The 17,859-nt window shown below is 37.5% G+C and overlaps 1 protein-coding gene across 1 annotated transcript; it reads right to left on the reverse strand.

Moving 5' to 3' along the window:
• On the reverse strand, positions 2,638 to 4,008 carry LOC109950478 (putative uncharacterized protein DDB_G0282133). Its single transcript, XM_020569418.1, has 3 exons — positions 3,942 to 4,008; positions 3,580 to 3,801; positions 2,638 to 2,952 (listed from the first exon to the last, which is right to left on the reverse strand). Exons 1-3 carry the CDS (start codon positions 4,002 to 4,004, stop codon positions 2,776 to 2,778), a joined length of 462 nt encoding a protein of 153 aa, XP_020425007.1. The 5' UTR covers positions 4,005 to 4,008; the 3' UTR covers positions 2,638 to 2,775.

Here is a 17,859-nt window from a genome sequence, read left to right on the forward strand (position 1 = left end):
TTAGTTTCATCAAACATTTGAAACTCTATTTAATGTTTTCGTGAACCGAATTGAAAAAGGTTATTTAAACTTTTAAGGAGATAGCTAAGTTCTAGTTGTTCATAGGGACCAAATACAAATAAAATTTCATTACCTATCATCTAATTAGCCTTTTCTTTGCTCTTTGTTTATACTTTCCAGCATGAACTCGTTTCCAACAAGAATTTATCAAAAATAGCCAAAACTTGACCCATAATTTCAAAAATGTCAGTTTTTGTAAAAAAAATTCAAATATAGCAGAAAACTCACCTAAATAGACACAAATACCCTCATATTTAAAACCAACATAAACCTAAAATAGAAAACCCTATTAGATTGGGAATCTTTGTACGTAGAGTTTGTTCGCAGACGTATTGCTGCCATAGTCAAACCGTGAGTGCAGTTCTTCCTTGGTTCTTCACTCAATTTCTTCTTTGTTTATTCTTCATACTATATTTATAAAATTTCAATTCTGGGTTTTGCTGACTTAATGTCTATGGTTGCGACATTTCTGTTAATGGACTCTTGAGCCCTATTCAAAGTGCTATGATTTAATCTCGTCAATTCACTTTGAGCCTACATCGAAGGTTAGTGCAGATAGGCTTGGAAAATTATTGAGTCTAGTAATATGATGATTCTGACATATGTGTAGCAGAAGATGTAATCACATGCTGATGTTATTAGTTCATCAGTATGGACCTTTGACTAACTTGGATGTGTCTAAGGTTTATTTGGTATCCATTAAGTTTTGTAATTTTTCTGTTTCAAATGTTAAAGTTCTTGCTTTTACTTTGAGTGCCAGGAGAAAGCCAATTTACAGAGTTAGAATACATCAAATAGAACTGCAAAGCTAGTGTGTATGCTATTATTACGACTTGCACATATGTTTCCATTATTTTGTCAGTGATCTTGAATCTTAAATTTTATTTACTACACACAGAATGCGGAATTACTCTTTAAGGCCTTTGAATTTGCATCCTGTTACGCATATGTTCCTTGTTGTAGGCCATTATCCTGCTGCTTATTTAATTAATGCCTTCTTTTCTTCCTTGTTGTTCTCTTTGACTTCATTCAGACTACAAATACAAAAACAGACGCATATGTTCTCTCTGAATTTTATCCAAGTTTTTTATATGGTATGGAAGGCTAGATTTTGTATGCTGCAGATTGCATACTGCAGATTATTAAGTATTAATTTCACTGATATTGTAATGGATTGATACATTTAGTTATAACTTAATAAATAGTAGTAATATAAAAGTTAATATTTGATATCATTGTAGACAGATCATATCTCTATGCTATTTCTAATTTCATTTTTATTCCATAGTTTAAAAGCTATATTAATTTCTACTTTGTTTTATAGCTAATGTTTTTGGTTTCATTGTCAATTTTTGGTCTGTATGGTTTTTTTTAATTAATATTTTTGGCTTACCTTTTTAGGCAAATGTCTAGTTTGACAATTTTGATTAACTATGGTGGGAGGTGGGCTAACTCAATGTATAAAAATTACAGAAGTAAAGGACTACTTGTTTCAAACAAAATTACATTTGAGGAACTCCGGAATAAAGTGTATGACATTGCCAATGTGGACCAAAATGAGTATGAGGTAACTATGAAAGTGATATATGATGCAATGAAAAGTGCATGGCCCACAGAGATAGTCAATGATGATGATGTAAGAGCTTTTATTTTTGAAAGCCTTTCAAGGTCTTACAAGATTCCATTGTGCATTACAATGAAACGTAAAGTAGATGAGTTGCGTTTTGAGAACATGCTATTTGAGGATATGCCACATGTAGAGGTTGATAATATTTTTCAAGATAATGTTGCCTTCGATGAAAACATGAGATGTGAAAAAATGCAAGCTATCAACATGCAATGTGATGAGCCTAACTCTAACAATCCAACTGCTCCAAACAAGGATAAAAACATTCTACATGGATCAGACATAACAGAGCTACGCAATTCAAGTGGAGATATAATTGTAGGTCAGGTGTATGAAACTAAGGAGGATTTAAAAACAAAGTTGGGTATCGATGCTATGAAGAAAAATTTTGAGTTCAAAGTGAAGAGATCTAATAAAGAAATATTTGAAGTTGGTTGTGTGGATGACGGATGCATGTGGAAACTGCGAGCATCAAAGGAACTAAAATCCTCATATTTAATTGGTTTCATAAGCGTCGAATCGAGGCAGCCAAAATGGATTCACATTTGAAGGAATGGGCTGACAAGTTGGTAAGAGAAAATAACCAAAAAGGATTGTCATTGCAGGTATTTTGAATTTGTTTGTTATTTTGTTTAAGGAATAGATTTGTTGAAAAGATTTCCAATAAAATCGTTGGGGAGTATTTATAATATTTTTTTATTATTTTTAATATACAAGTTTCTCCGATTGAGGCATACTCATTTCATATATACGATGGAAGTTGTGTTGAAGTTGTAAATTTAGAGGGGAAGTGTTTGCACATGCCGAGAATTTGATCTTGACCAAATTACCATGTGCACATGCTTGTGCTGCCTGTAGGCATCGACAAATTTCATGATACCCAATGTATTCAAAATATTATACTACAAACTCATTTGTAATTGCGTATGCATAACCTATATATATGGCCAGTTAGAGATCAAACAGATTAAATGGTGCCTGATGATGTACATAGCCATTTCAACAGCGGAGGGCTAATTGCCATGACACCACATCATCGAAACTTTTGATGCGAGTGAGGCAAAGCTAGCATTATTGAAGAAAGCACTTCAAATCCTTGGGTTGTTTGGGTTAATGCTTGGCTTGCTTGGGTTGATTGGGTTGATGCTTGGGTTCATGTTTGCGTTGCTTGGGTTACTGTTTGGGTCGTTTGGATTGTTCATTCCCAAAGTGCTCTTAACCGTTTCAGCTGCTCCTTGAGCCATGTTTTTCACTTGCTCACTTGTCTGCAATCAAACACACTTGTAACATACATATATATATATATACAAGAATATAGTTATATTAATCACATTCCCAGTTTGTCATTTTGTATTTATTACGTTAATGTTTTTGACAAGAATGATATTTTAAATTATTTTAATGCATGGAGAATGAATCGAACTCAAGTGCAAAAGGACATACACACTACCTTGACTACCTAACCCACATTTACATTAGGTGACTGTTTTAATATAATAAAAAGTGAATTTGGAGTACTGAAAGATAATCATAGAGTGAGGTTGATTGGACTAAGTTTTTTTTCTCACTAATTAGAGTAATGAGATGATACTAATTGAATTGGCTTACATGTTTGATTAAATTATGAGTAACTTCTTACAGTCCCGATCTCTTGAACCACAAGAGTCCAAGAAATTGTGGTCACACACCGTTGGATATTAATCTAATGGTTCAAAAAAGTTTCTTAAAAGGAGTGCAAGAGTGAGTGAACCGTTGAATTTAAATCCAACGGTGAGTGACTACAAATCTCTTGGACCCCTATAGTCCAAGAGATCAGGACTGTAACTTCTTATACTATATATATTTAAGAACAAAAATCATTGAAATAATAAGGAAATTGAGGAAGTGATTGCCTGTTGAAGGAGATGGGTGGCTTGGTCCTTGATGTCTTGGGCAGTGTGAGATGCATCTGATGCCTTGTTCTGGGCAGACTGAGATGCATTTGATGCCTTGTTCTGGGTAGATTGAGATGCATTTGATGCCTTGTTCTGGACAGACTGAGATGCATTTGATGCCTTATTCTGAACAGATTGAGACATATATGATGCCTGGTTTAGAAACTCGTCTTTTTTTACCTGCACAAGTTAATCAGATCAGGAATATATATATATATATATATATATTAAATGGATTAACTTGATGGGATGAAATTTTGATTACAAAACACCAACCCTAATTTCATATTATTAGAAAATTAATCACAGTTATAACTTGCCTGAGCTTGACCAGTCAACTCGCCTGCCTTGTGACTCAAATCCTGATTTTGGTGGCTTGCCATTTTTGTGCTTGATTTTGTTTCTTCAATCAAATTGACTCAAATTTCAAAGTAAGAATGCACAATGCAAAGCTCTTCCATTTGAAGAGTATATATAGATTCTCAAAGTCTCCTATTCTTGCCACTTCCAAGTTTCCTACCCCATTTTTTTGCGTTTAATCAGTAGCGTGGATGGCATGTGTTGATAAGGGACTGTTTCAAACAGGTTTGCTTAGTCAAGAAAGAGAGTCCCTTGGCATAGGCTCCGGGCGAATTAATTAAGCTTAATTACCATAAGAAATTAATGACTTATTTTCTTGTTGGCTTATGTAGGTTTTAAATTTGAGGGCATTTGTGTCTATTTAGGTGAGTTTTCTGTTATATTTAAATTTTTTTACAAAAACTGACATTTTTGAAATTAAGAGTCAAGTTTTGGCTATTTTGGATAAATAATGTTGGAATTTTCAAAGGTTTTAAAAATTTAACCGTTTTTATTTATTTAATTATTTTAGCTGTTTTATTTTATTTATTATAGGGTTATATATGTTTAATTTTCAGGTATTATTTCTATATTGAATGCCTTAATTTTATGGTTCAATGTGGTGAAGGTTACGTGTTATTGGATACTTATAAAAGGCCACTTCTCCTGCACATTTGAACAACAACAATACACCATCAGAATATCACATACCACAATCACCACCACAATATGATTCACTCTTATTCTACTTTTATATACTTTCTCTACTTATATTATTATTTTGGGCAATGGTTATGTGACTTGGATACCTATATCCGTCTATGAACGTACTCATAGCGGATCTTGAGTTTGTGTACAAAGAGTCGTATCTTGGAGTCTTGTAGACTGTCAGTACTTGCACGTAGGGAGGCTACAAAAAATTTAGGACAGAGTCTTTGACGTGTTTCACCGACCAAGCTCACCTTCTTACTTATTATTTATTTTGCTTTTACTTACCTATTAATTTGTTTTTCTTCAATTTTATTGTACCTTAAAAGTTTTCCAATTTGTTTATATGTTATTCATAATATAAATTTTTGTATTTGGCTTTACGGAAAAGGAAAACTATATTTTTCATAACATATAATAACGTCCGGACGTCCGCATAGGAGAATTTTTGCATAAATATATATTTATCTCTCTCAAAATTTGGGGGCTGGGACGCATGGAGTTTTGCCCGTACTACAATTAACATATGCTTCAAAAAATCAGATTCTGTTCCAAACATTCAAAACAACAAAACACCATTTTTCCTTTCATCTCAAGTAAGAAATTTACTTTGTTATTGCAATTACAACCACAAAGATAAAATGTTGGTTCCCGCAACAACATCTATTTGCTTTTATATATAGCAGGATGCTTACAAAATTTAGAGCATGAGCCCTGCATATATATGACTTCTATTGTCATAACATTCCTATTTAACTTAGAGCATGAGCCATGCATAGATCATTCTGTATAAACGATCTGATATTCATTTGTGAATATCGTAATATTTCGTTCTGTATAAAAGCAGAGGTAGCTTCGCATTCATGGTAAATTGGTAATTAAAATCTAATGAAAATTCCCAGTTGACTTTTGTAATATTCTTATTTTCTTTCAAGTCGAAGCCCTTTGATTGATTGAAGACTATGGTTCGATAGAGATAGACACCAACTGCTAAATTAAGTATCACAACTTTACTTTTGAGTTGAGACCTAAATAAGCTGCCAATTAAGGAATTTTATTTCAAAGGAAAAAGAATATGACCCATATATTTCTCAATTGTTTGTAACCACTATTTTAATAAGATTCCTCCGATTATATTTCTATCACTTTGTGGACCTTATTTCTTTCTTTTTTATCTTTTGTTCTTTATAAAAAAAACTCCACTTGGTTCACAATTGTTCTTAGAGTTGCTTGTTGAGTTACATATATAACATCAGACCCCATGTTGATTACAGATATAGCAACAGACAAATGAGAAATAAAAGCTTCTTTCATGGTTTGCTAAATTGCCTGTTGTATTTTAAGCGAAAGGAGATCTCTGTCTTTCGAGAAACAGAAGCAGAAGCACAGACTTGTTTAAAATGACGAATTTGAAGCTTTTCCGACGGTTTTCTTTCTTTAGTACAGACCTTTCGTGACGACTTTTAGGTGTCTAATTTGTAAAACTTCTTTTTCGACTATAAAAACCGTCGTTAACCGTTGCGAATGCATGTTTTTACGGCGAAAGGAAAATCATCGCTAGACATTGAAAGAAATTTTTATTCTCCCATCCCCCACTCGTTCTAATAATGATCTTAGTCCTACAACTTAATTCTATGAAAATATTGTTAAAATTTTCACTCTACTTCTTCTTTTTTACCTTTTCCGAAATATTACGCAGATTGAAGTACTTTTCAGCTGTGGCAACATAATCATCATAGATAGTATATCTGGATCAATGATCCTACACAACTAGAAGATAAAATACTTTCTTCCAGCTGATTGATGACCCGAAAGCATCAATAATCCAAGGATGCACTCTAATACACTCCAACTATAACCAACCAAATTGGTGTCATCAAACCTCAAGGCTATATAATTTATAATGGTCCAGGCATAACAGCGCATCGTTAATCATCTGAATCGATTAAATCCTGTCAAGAACCTGGAGATGATAACAGAGAATTCTTTAATATTGATACAATAACAGTACATATGAAAACTAATTTAAAAGCCAAATCCCAACAAGATTGCACACTGCATCACTGCAGAAATCAACAACCAGAGGAGAAAGCAATAAAACCCTGTACTACGAAATATCTCTCATCAAAACCAGTTAGAATTTATTTTCAGGTTTGCATTCCATCAATTTCAATTTCACAAAATAGTAAGATTTCAAAGCTTCCAACCAACATAAGCACGTAACCAGATCCTAACTCGCTTCGCAGAAAGTAGACCAGAAGACAAGCCAAAATAAAATCGAAGAAGAGGAACATAAATTCAAGCCTTAACTCGCGATTAAAAATAAAATTCACCGACACAGCATTAAATTTCAGGAACACCAAGAATCAGAGTAGAGCCAGGTCAATGGAACTCACTTATCTTCATCCACACAAAGCATTAAGAACACATGAGCATCAGAGGGCACCAGAACACCAAGTGAATAGAACCCCAAAAACTATCAATAAGATATGAAGCACACCATGATCTAGTGATATCTATATCATTCCAAATACAACCCAACTGAATGGAGAAATCAATATGCACTTGCAAAAAAAGAGATGACAAACTCAGACAAACATTGATATTGAAGTCCTAAACAAAATATCCATGTATGACATCCCATTTGCCCCATAAGAACCAACCAACCCCAGAAGGAAAAGCCTAGGCTTAAACATCTGCACGAGTTTAAAACTTAAACACATGCCAAATACAGGTTATCAGAACATAGTAAAATTTAGATTTTCCTAGAAGCAATACGAGTGCATGTGTACAGCATTCATGCTGAAACAGTGATGCCAAATACTTCACTTCATATTAGTCTCAAGGAAAGACATCATTTTAGATGACATGTACTTGTAAATCCAATAACATAATAAATGGATACCAATAATCAACCAAACAAGCAAACGGGTACCAATACAATGAAAGTTGGAGCCAATCCCTATTAGCGTCTACACAACCGGAGCTGAGGAAACCTCAAGCCCTATAAATTTTTGAAAATTAGGGTTACAAAATATGACTATTAAGAATTATGGTAGGTTCGTAAATGCAGAATAGGAAATAAAGAGAATGCAATTAAAGAAACTTCATATTTCATTCATGAATCCCCTCTGTACCAGCTATCAGGTACTGTATACATGATTTTGGATGATGCCATATGGCAGACATACCGAGAGAAAAGGATAACCGTTTCCTAGCTTTTCGGGAAATAGAAACTAAGCTATGCAATGAAATAGAAGGGTGATATGGATAGTGCAGGTGATGTAGTGTGGGTGACGGTCCTATCAATCCTGCCCTGATGAAAACAGACCTGTCCTCAGGCCTGGAAGTGAGGAAAACGTCGCTCAATGTCTGTAGCATCCTCCCAAGTGGCATCCTCCTCAGGTAAACCAGACCACTGAATCAGCCAACGAACAACAGGCTGGTTACGGCATTTGAAAAGCCCACGATTGAGAATTTTGGCTGGAGTCCAATGCACAGAGCTATTAGGGCGCAAGGGAGGAAATGTTGGGGATGAAGTGAGGTGAGCACCAATTTTCTTCTTGAGCAGAGAGACATGAAAGACACTATGAATTTTTGAAGCTAGGTGGTAAGGCAAGCTTGTAAGCCACTGCTCCAATCTTTGCAAGGATTTGGTATGGACCATAAAACCGTGGAGACAACTTGGGGCAGTTAGTAGTACCCATGGTGGACTGCCGATAAGGTTGAAGGCGCAAGAAAACCCAATCCCCCACAACAAAATGGCGTTCAGAACGTTTGTGATTTGCAAAAAATGTCATGCGCTCCTGAGCAACCTGCATGTTCTGTCGGAGTCGTCGCAATAAGGAGTCACGTTCACGCAGGGCGAGATCCACAGCTTGTACAGCAGTTGAACCTGGAGTATAAAATTCTATTGAGGGAGGGGGTTGGCCATAAACTGCTTGATATGGAGTCATCTTGATGGCGGAGTGATACGTGGTGTTATACCACCATTCGGCCCATGGTAACCAAGAAACCCAGGACGTGGGTTTGTCCCCCACAAAACAACGAAGGTAGTGTTCCAAAGTGCGATTGAGAACTTCAGTTTGACCATCGAATTGCGGGTGGTATGCAGAACTATGGCAGAGTTTAGTGCCCTGGCGTGCAAAGAAAGATGTCCAAAATTGGCTTGTAAATGTTAGGTCCCTGTCACTCACAATGGTCCGTGGCATCCCATGGAGCTTAAAAATTTCACGAATAAACAAATCTACAACCTGTGAAGCTGTATACGGATGTTTGATGGGAATAAAATGCCCATGTTTTGACAAGCGATCAAAGACGACAAGTTCCCATTGAGTGAGGGTAATCCCTCCACAAAATCCATGGCAATATCTTGCCAAATGGAATAAGGTACGGGCAATGGCTGGAGCAACCCGGGTGGGTGTAAAGCTTCATAATTTTGTCGCTGGCAAGTGTCGCAGGCTGCTACAAATGCTTGCACATCTTTCTTCAACCCCGGCCAATGGAAATTACGGAGTATGCGCTTGTATGTGCGGAGTTGTCCCGAATGTCCCCCCATTGGAGTGGAATGAAATTCCTCCGAGATCATGGTATGCCATTTAGAAGAAGCAGGGACAAAGATGCGCTCCTTGTAGTAGAGGCAATTATTCTGCCATGAGTAATGGGGTTTGGTAGTAGGATTAGCTTGGAGGAGGCTAATAAGTTGCTGAGCTTCATTGTCGAAAGTATAATCTTGTTGAATTAGTGGGATGCAATCAAAAATGGGAGTGGATAAACCCATAATAGCCAATAACTCCGACTTCTTGGACAAAGCATCAGGGCCAGCATTCTTGCACCCTGCACGATACTCGATTTCATAGTTGTACCCGACTAATTTGAGTAGCCATTTCTCTTGCGTAGGAGTGGTGATGCGTTGTTCCAAAAAGTGCTTGATGGTTTGGTGATCTGTGACAATTTTAAATTGTCGACCCAGCAAGTATGGTCGCCATTGTTGCACTGCCAGAACCACTGCCAGCATCTCCTTGTCATAAACCAATAAAGAGCGATGCCTTTCTGATAAGGATTTGCTAAGATATGCTATCGGTCGCTGCTCCTGGGACAAAATGGCACCAACCCCATTGTTAGAAGCATCAGATTTCACGAAAAACTGTCTAGAGAAGTCTGATAGGTGGAGGACAGGGGTGGTTGTCAAGGCAGTTTTGAGGGCTTGAAAAGCAGATTCTGCTGCTGGGTTCCAATGGAAGTTGTCTTTGCGCAAAAGATCTGTTAACGACTTGGAAATTGTACCAAAGTGATGAACGAATTTGCGGTAATAACCTGCTAAACCCAAAAAACCACGCAACCCTTTTACTGTCTCAGGCCTTGGCCAATTATCAATGCACTGAATTTTCTTTTTATCCACTGATACTCCCGCTTCAGATATGGTGTGACCCAAATAATCGACAGTGGACTGAGCAAATGTGCATTTAGAAGCCTTCACTTTGAGCTGAGCAACCCTTAACACCTCAAACACAGTGGTTAAGTGATGGACATGTTCATTCAAAGTTCGACTATATAACAATATATCGCCAAAAAACACAAGGACAAACTTACGCAGATAAGGGTGGAAGATGTCATTCATGAGTGCCTGGAATGTGGATGGAGCGTTGGATAAGCCGAATGGCATTACCAAGAATTCATAGTGCCCGTCGTGTGTCCGAAATGCCGTCTTTGAGATGTCAGCGTCCCACTTACGAATTTGATGGTACCCAGAACGCAAATCTAGTTTGGAGAACCAAGCTGCACCATTTAATTCGTCTAGCATCTCGTCAATGACTGGTATTGGAAATTTATCCTTGACTGTCACCTGATTTAAGCGCGATAATCAACACAGAACCTCCAAGTTCCTTCTTTCTTGCTGACCAGTAACATCGGGGAGGAGAACGGACTCGAACTTCTCCTAATGATCCCAGCTTGCAGCATAGCATTCACTTGAGACTCAATTTCAGCTTTTTGCCAATGAGGGTATCGATATGGCCTGACATTAATAGGTCTGGTACCTGGCAGCAATGGGATACGGTGATCAACGGCACGGGAGGGTGGTAACCCCAGAGATTCCTCAATTAAATCAGAAAATTGCGTCAATAAGCCTTGAACACTCAATGGAATGGTACACATGATTCCGTGGGTTGTTGGAGTCTGTAGAAATTGCTCTTCTTTCTCAAGCACAGCGAATACTGCGGATTCTGGGAGGGTGACATTGCTCCCATTACCCTTGTTGCCTCATAAACGATAATTGTTGCCATCCACTGTAAATTCCATGATCTTATCTCTGAAATGCCAGCCAATGAGTACCAACGTCTCTAACCATTCAACCCCCAAAACTAAATCACACCCAGATACAGAGAGGAGGCAAAAGTCAACTTGGAATTCATAGGCCTGGAGTTTTACTGGCACAACATAAACCATACCGTTCGTGCTATAAAACTGACCTGTGGCAACCACTATTTTTTCTGTTTTATGAGCATCAATGGTTGTCTTCAGCTGTGTGGCAATTTTGGGGTTAAGAAAATTTTGGAAAATCGATGAACACCCTTATCGGAATGCCCTCAATAGAACCTTGTAATCGCATTGCCCTTCCACGGGTTCGTTTTCTGTCTGCTAGCTCATGGAGGTGTATGGTGGTGTCCTCAATGACAGGGTGGTGTTTTTCATATGAGTTGGGTTCTAAGATGTCGAGGGTGGGTTCAATCATCCCATCCAACAAGCTCTCGGATTCAATCATCAAGATATGGGGCTGTTTACAATGATGGCCTGGAGAGTAAGCTTCATCACAGATAAAACACATCCCCTTCTGGCACCGTTCTTGAAGTTCAGCTTAAGTGCGATGAAAAATTGGACGGTTGGTTGGTGAGTTATCTGTAGCTGCTTTAGGAATTGGAGAAAAATTGGGTAATCTTTGAGGTTTGTAACGGTTTGTGGATTGGGAACTAGTATACCTGGGGTTAAAATTTATGTGGCATGTTTTCTTTTTCAGCTTGTTTTCAAAGATTTGGGCAAGTTCCATGGCGCGGGCCAAGGATTGTGGTTCCAAGGCAATGACGTCATCTTGTATGTCATCCTTAAGCCTTCTACAAAGGTGCCCAACAGTTGCTTATCAGTCCATCCCACTGCCCTGCAAGAGAGCTTAATGACAAGGCCCACATACTCAGCTATTGACCCTGTTTGTTTACTGTGGGACAAGCCCATATTGACATGTAGGGTTTCGCCAGGCCCAAAGCGCTGCAGCAGCATGTCGGAGAAGACAACCCATGAATCGCGTGGGTAATGCGATTCAAACCACTTCATCCACAGGGCGACGTCGCCACCTAGATGCATCGCCGCCACCATGACCTTCCGGTGGTCTTCCACTTCATGGTAGTCGAGGAAACGTTCGGCCATTGCTAACCACCCATGTGGGTCCTCACCGTAGAAACGCGAAAGATCCAACTTCATTGGTTTCATGGAGCTGTATGAGGTATTTAGGTGAAACATGGAATTAGGGCTTGGCATAGTGTGGGTAAATTGTCCGAGTGGAATGAAGGGGGAAAAGTTTGATGTAGGGAGTTGGGTGGTTCCTTGAGATGGGTGAGATACTTGGGTTGTGACCTGAGGGTGAGTGGATCTGAGCGGTCCTGGTATGAAACTCGGACCTGCGTTTGTGGAGAGGTTTGGTAAGATCTGGGTTGTTGGTGAACCCATGGAAGTGGGCATCGATCATGGAGGTATGGTGGGCATGGAGGCCAAACTTGGTTGGCTGTAGCTGAAAATCGGACCTGTAGGTGGAATTGCCCATGCCGATGGCAACTGTTGTGTTGGTACTGTTTGGTGGGTGGGAGATACGGAAGGGCGAGGAAAAACTGGGCTTTGAGCTCGGAAGGTCCGAAGTTCATCCATCATCGTTTGCTGGAAGGTCAAGTTCTGGGTTTGTTAGTCGCTTAATGTTGTAAGCGTTTTCAAAATCTCTGCGACGTCGCTTTATACCACGTCTTGGCGTTGAGAGACGGTGGTCACCGTATTCTGGAATTCCTGGAGCTAAGCTTCCAGTTGGTCACGTTGAAGGTCCATCTCGACTTCAGCCACAGTGGCGAGCCCTACCGCCAGAGTGGCCTGGGATTTTTTTCCCATGGAAAGAAACCAAGCTCTAGATACCAAATGGTAGGTTCGTAAATGCAGAATAGGAAACAAAGAGAAAGCAATTAAAGAAACTTCATATTTCATTCATGAATCCCCTCTGTACCAGCTATCAGGTACTTTATACATGATTTTGGATGATCCCATATGGCAGACATACCGAGAGAAAAGGATAACCGTTTCCTAGCTTTCCGGGAAATAGAAACTAAGCTATGCAATGAAATAGAAGGGTGATATAGATAGTGCAGGTGATGTAGTGTGGGTGACGGTCCTATCAAATTACCTCAAAATTAACCAGGATTTTTCAAACCCAGAACAAACAGAGCTCTTACTTTCCACCGTAAGGTACAATAGAGCTGTCGTTCTGATTCGTCTCAACTCTAAACCGGTTCTGCCACAATCGCAGCCCTTTTCAAGTTACAACACCCAAACGTCATCGTTTACACTTCCAAGTTCATGAGACTGGGGTGTATTCAATTAGGATTCTAGAGCGTTTAAAAAGATTTTGTTTAAGTGCCAGCTTTCATAGAACTTGATGGAACTTTATAATTCGTATAGAATTTGATAGACTTTCAGAAAACTTCTGTATAATTTTTTAATAAAACTTTCTTAAGCTTTCATATAACTTGATAGGCTTTTATTCCATACTTATGTGGACAGTATATTTCATTTTATCCACATCCTTGTCATTTAAAGAATGGTAAAAGAGAGCAATTGGGATTTCTTTTTTTTCTTCTTTTTTTTGGTCGAAGAGCGATTGGGATTTCTTGTGATCCACAAATATATCTGTATCGGCTAATGAGCCCATTTCTCCATAGATATATCTGTGTCTTCTAATGAGCCCATTTCTTTTTAAAGTCAGGAAAAAAATTTATTAAAGGAAAAAAACTATTTTAAAATAGTATAGCCGCTCGGCTATACCAAATTAATATCTATAAAGTATAAACTAATGCAACTAGGAGGGTCCTTTTTTCTAGAAATTGTATCTGCCCCACCAGAGAGTTGGCCATTCAGGTAAAGTTTCATTCTTTTCTAGAAATTGTTACTCCAATTGTTGTTTTTTTTAATTAATTTGAATAGAAATTATAGGGTGAATGATTTACAATTTACTTTAAAAAAAGAAAGAAAGGCTCTTTTCTTCATTTGTGCAAATTGAATATAGCTGAGCTTTTTAGACTAGAGGATTGATGGTGATAAGCGAATGTGGCAAAATATGGAGGTCCTTCAGAAGATGGAGAAGTACATGAGGATAAATGCATAGTGTGTTGTCCCAACGGAGAGGAATTGATTGGGAAATTAAGAAGAGAATGGATGACTTTGTGACTTGGTCAAAGTCAATGCGAAAGTCAAAAGTAAAAGGTCAAAGATCAAACAGTTGACCCGACAATTGGCACGGTCAACTAAAGATAACTGGGACCAACACTCATTAAACAAGTGAGTGATTAAATTAGTTAAGTCACTAGAGTAATTTAATTATTCAATTAAAGTTATGAAACTTTAATTAAAGGACTCATATGACTTGGAAATTCAAAAGGGATTTGACCATATGGACTTAGGCACATATGTGACACATTATAGAATTAATGTGTTGGACCAAGATAGCAAAAATATGACACACAAAGGGGGGTGCGGCTACACTAGGGCTTGGGGATATTTTTGTCACTCTTGTGATATTTTTGATCCTATAAATGTGTAGCTATAGTATCCTATCATCCTAGGATTTTCAAGTTCGTGAAATTGGAAGAGAGAAAACATCAAGCTTTCTCTCCGTAGTCCCTTGAATCTATCACATCAAGTGAGAGTGCTAGCACCACTCTACACTTGTTGTCTACTTATTCTCTTATCCCATTCAATCTTTGGTGAAGAGCTTTGGGGAGGTGCATATCTTTGTACCTATTTGGAGAGCTACAAGGTGGAGAACCAACACCAAAGAGAGAGCCAACAACAAAGGGACCACTCCCTCTACTTGAACACCATTCTTGATTTTAAGATTCGCTCCAAGGGTATGAACATCTTATCTTTCTCTCAAATAGGATTTAGAGAGTCTTTGGTGCACACTTTCATAGACTTATAAAGATTGGGACTAAATGAGACTTGCATGAATCCCTATTTTATTTAATGCTTGCGCTCCTACTTTGATTTCATATTAGATATGGCATGCTAGGTGATTTTGACTCTACACAACACCATTTCCACAATATTCCCTTCACATAATTCAGAGCCGACCATAAACCAGATGCTGCATTGTTTCTTGTTGAAGAGAAGTCCGTACCAGGTCGTCTTCTGCTACCATCAGAGTACAATGGGGAAGATAATTGAAAGTAATCCCTCTTCCCAAAAGACGTGGAAACCGCACTAGTTCTATGTGTCGGGTGCGTGGGAATTTGCTAAAGGGGCGCAACCGAGGCTGCTAGGATACACAGGCGCTTCATTACTTATGCTTTCCCCCTGTCTCTGTTCTCCTTTTTTTTTTTTTCTTTTTTTTTTTTTTATGTTGTGTATGGTAGTGTGGTGTCTTGTTAATATACTTGGTTTTGGTAAGTGTGGTTAACATTGGAGAGTTAGGCTAATGGCCTTGACTATAGGCTCGGCTTTGATTAATAATAATTATATTAATCAAAGACCAAGGTCTTGGACTTTGGGGCTCCTAGGATATGGGGAAATTTAATTAAGACATCTAAACAAAAATAAGTCATTTAGTAATTTCACGTTTAATAGTATACATGTACGTACATATTTTTCATGTTGAATACATGTATTTTTAACAAAAGTTTCAATAAGACACACAAAATTAACGTATTATACAAATAATTCTCACATATTATTGAATTAAAATATTATATAGTGACCTAACTTTTAAGATGTAAAGAGGTCTATAATTTATTTTTTCCAAAAAATAGTATAGCCCGGCCGCTGTACACCGTTTTTTGAATTTTTTTTTTCCCTATAAATAGTATAGCCGCACGGCTATACCCCGTGCTATACACTTTTTTTTTTTTTGGGTAAAAATGGTATAGCCGGGCGGCTATACTCAGGTTTTTTTTCTCAATGAATCGTATAGCTTGGCGGCTATACTCGCCTTTTACTAATTTTCTTTTTTCTTTTTTTCAAAAAATAATATGGTCGGCGGCTGTACTCATGTTTTCCTGATATTTTGTAAAATAAGAAAAGACCTCTCCCGACGAAATATCGTCGACAGAGGTCTATACCGGCAAACTTTTGCCGGATTTGACATCTCCCTACGACAGTCACCTCTGTCGACGAAATGTCGTCTGGAAAAGACTAATCCTTTATTTTTCACCAAGATAGACATGTGCCGACAAAATTTCGTCGAAACAGATTTTTAAATAAAATAAAATAAAATAAATATAAACTTAGTATGTTTAGGTTAATTAATTTTTTAAAATTTTATTTTTAGTAATTAAATATGATCTTTGGCTTATTTTAATTATTATTTCTTTAGTTAATAATTAGTATTAAATATGTTAATTAACTTCATGAATTATATTACTCAATCAATAGTAATTCAATTTTTCTATTTATACAGTATTGTCATGCTGCTATACTCTTAAAATATATTTTCACATTGCACCGACTAGGCCTCATCATTTGGCCCGCGGGCTCATGGGCAGATGGGGGCCCGCCCGTTATGGGCTTTTAGATGGCCTGGCCCAAGCCCCGTTATGGGCTTTGAGATGGCCCGGACCGCCTTGGGCTAGGCTAGGCTTGGGCTTGGGTGTTTGAAGCTCAGCCCGATTAAGTCCAAGAAAGCCCGGCCCGGCCCGGCCCGTCCACAAAAATCCGGCCCATTAGGCCCGCATACATATATAATTATGTATAAATAAGAGTTTAGGTCTATGATTATATCACTTAAATCACATATATAATTTCATTTACTTTTATTTACTTATTCCTAGTTTATAATTGGATGATTAGCACATTAATTTGTGTCAATTATTAATTCAACAATTATATATATATATATAAATAAGATGAACAACATATCACATCACCAAATATAATCATATCATGAAACATAATTGTACTACCAAATATAATCATGCTTTTCTTGTACACATCACCAAATATTTGCATATTTATTCATGCCATCCTTTAAAAAAATATTTTTTTGATACTTATTATTATTTAAAATTATTTCTTAAAATGTATTACGATCTAATTATGTAACAACCTCAAAAATAATACTTGGTTTTATTATTTTTGTGAAAAATCTTATAAGTTGTATGACTTTATTGGGTGTTTTATGAATGATTTGATGTGAAAAATATTGGAATTAAGTGAGTTTAATCTCAAATTTGGACTAAAATGCCCTTATGATTAAGTTTATGATTTTTTTTTTTAATGAAGTAGGGCCCGTTTAGGCCCGGCCCGGCCCGATGGGCTTTCTCAAGCCCAGCTCATGGGTCAGGCTTGGGCTTTGAATTTTCTAAAAAAATTCGACCCAGCCCAGCCCGATATTTTCTCTCTCCTCTTTAAGCCCATTAAATTTGGACCGAGCTAGCCCGGCCCAGCCCATTGACGAGCCCTAGCACCGACAATAAAAATATGGATTTCTCTGTAGGCTTATCTTTCGAGGTGCCCTTTGTGAAAATCCCACATCGAAAATTCACAATCCTATAAAGGTGTTTATAAACAAAACACTATGATGGTTTGGTAAGTGTGGTTAACATTGGAGAGTTAGGCTAATGGGCTCGGCTATAAGCTTGGCTTTGATTAATAATAATTATATTAATCAAAGACCAGGGCCTTGGGCCTTAGGGTTTAGGGCCTTGGGACTCTTGGGATCTGGGGAAATTTAATTAAGACACCCAAACATAAATAAGTAATTTACTAGGATCCTTTTTTTCTTTTAAATATTTTTTCCCGAATTTTCGTTTATCAATAAGAGTAGTTTAGGACACCCAAAGTAATTACCCGTGTAAAAAATTTAGCACTTTCACGTTTAATAGTATATATGTACGTACGTATTTTTTATGTTTAATACACGTATTTTTAACTAAAGTTTAAATAAGACACACA

Source organism: Prunus persica, chromosome G7, assembly GCF_000346465.2.
Source record: "Prunus persica cultivar Lovell chromosome G7, Prunus_persica_NCBIv2, whole genome shotgun sequence".
Classification (NCBI taxonomy): domain Eukaryota; kingdom Viridiplantae; phylum Streptophyta; class Magnoliopsida; order Rosales; family Rosaceae; genus Prunus; species Prunus persica.

What these genes read in the sequence shown, in the direction of transcription:
- LOC109950478 (XM_020569418.1), bottom strand. Translation starts at nt 4,004, where the DNA reads ATGGCAAGCCACCAAAATCAGGATTTGAGTCACAAGGCAGGCGAGTTG. An exon ending in AGTTGACTGGTCAAGCTCAG is followed by an intron (nt 3,802 to 3,941) that starts GCAAGTTATAAC and finishes TAACTTGTGCAG; the next exon opens with GTAAAAAAAGACGAGTTTCT. An exon ending in CCACCCATCTCCTTCAACAG is followed by an intron (nt 2,953 to 3,579) that starts GCAATCACTTCC and finishes GTTTGATTGCAG; the next exon opens with ACAAGTGAGCAAGTGAAAAA.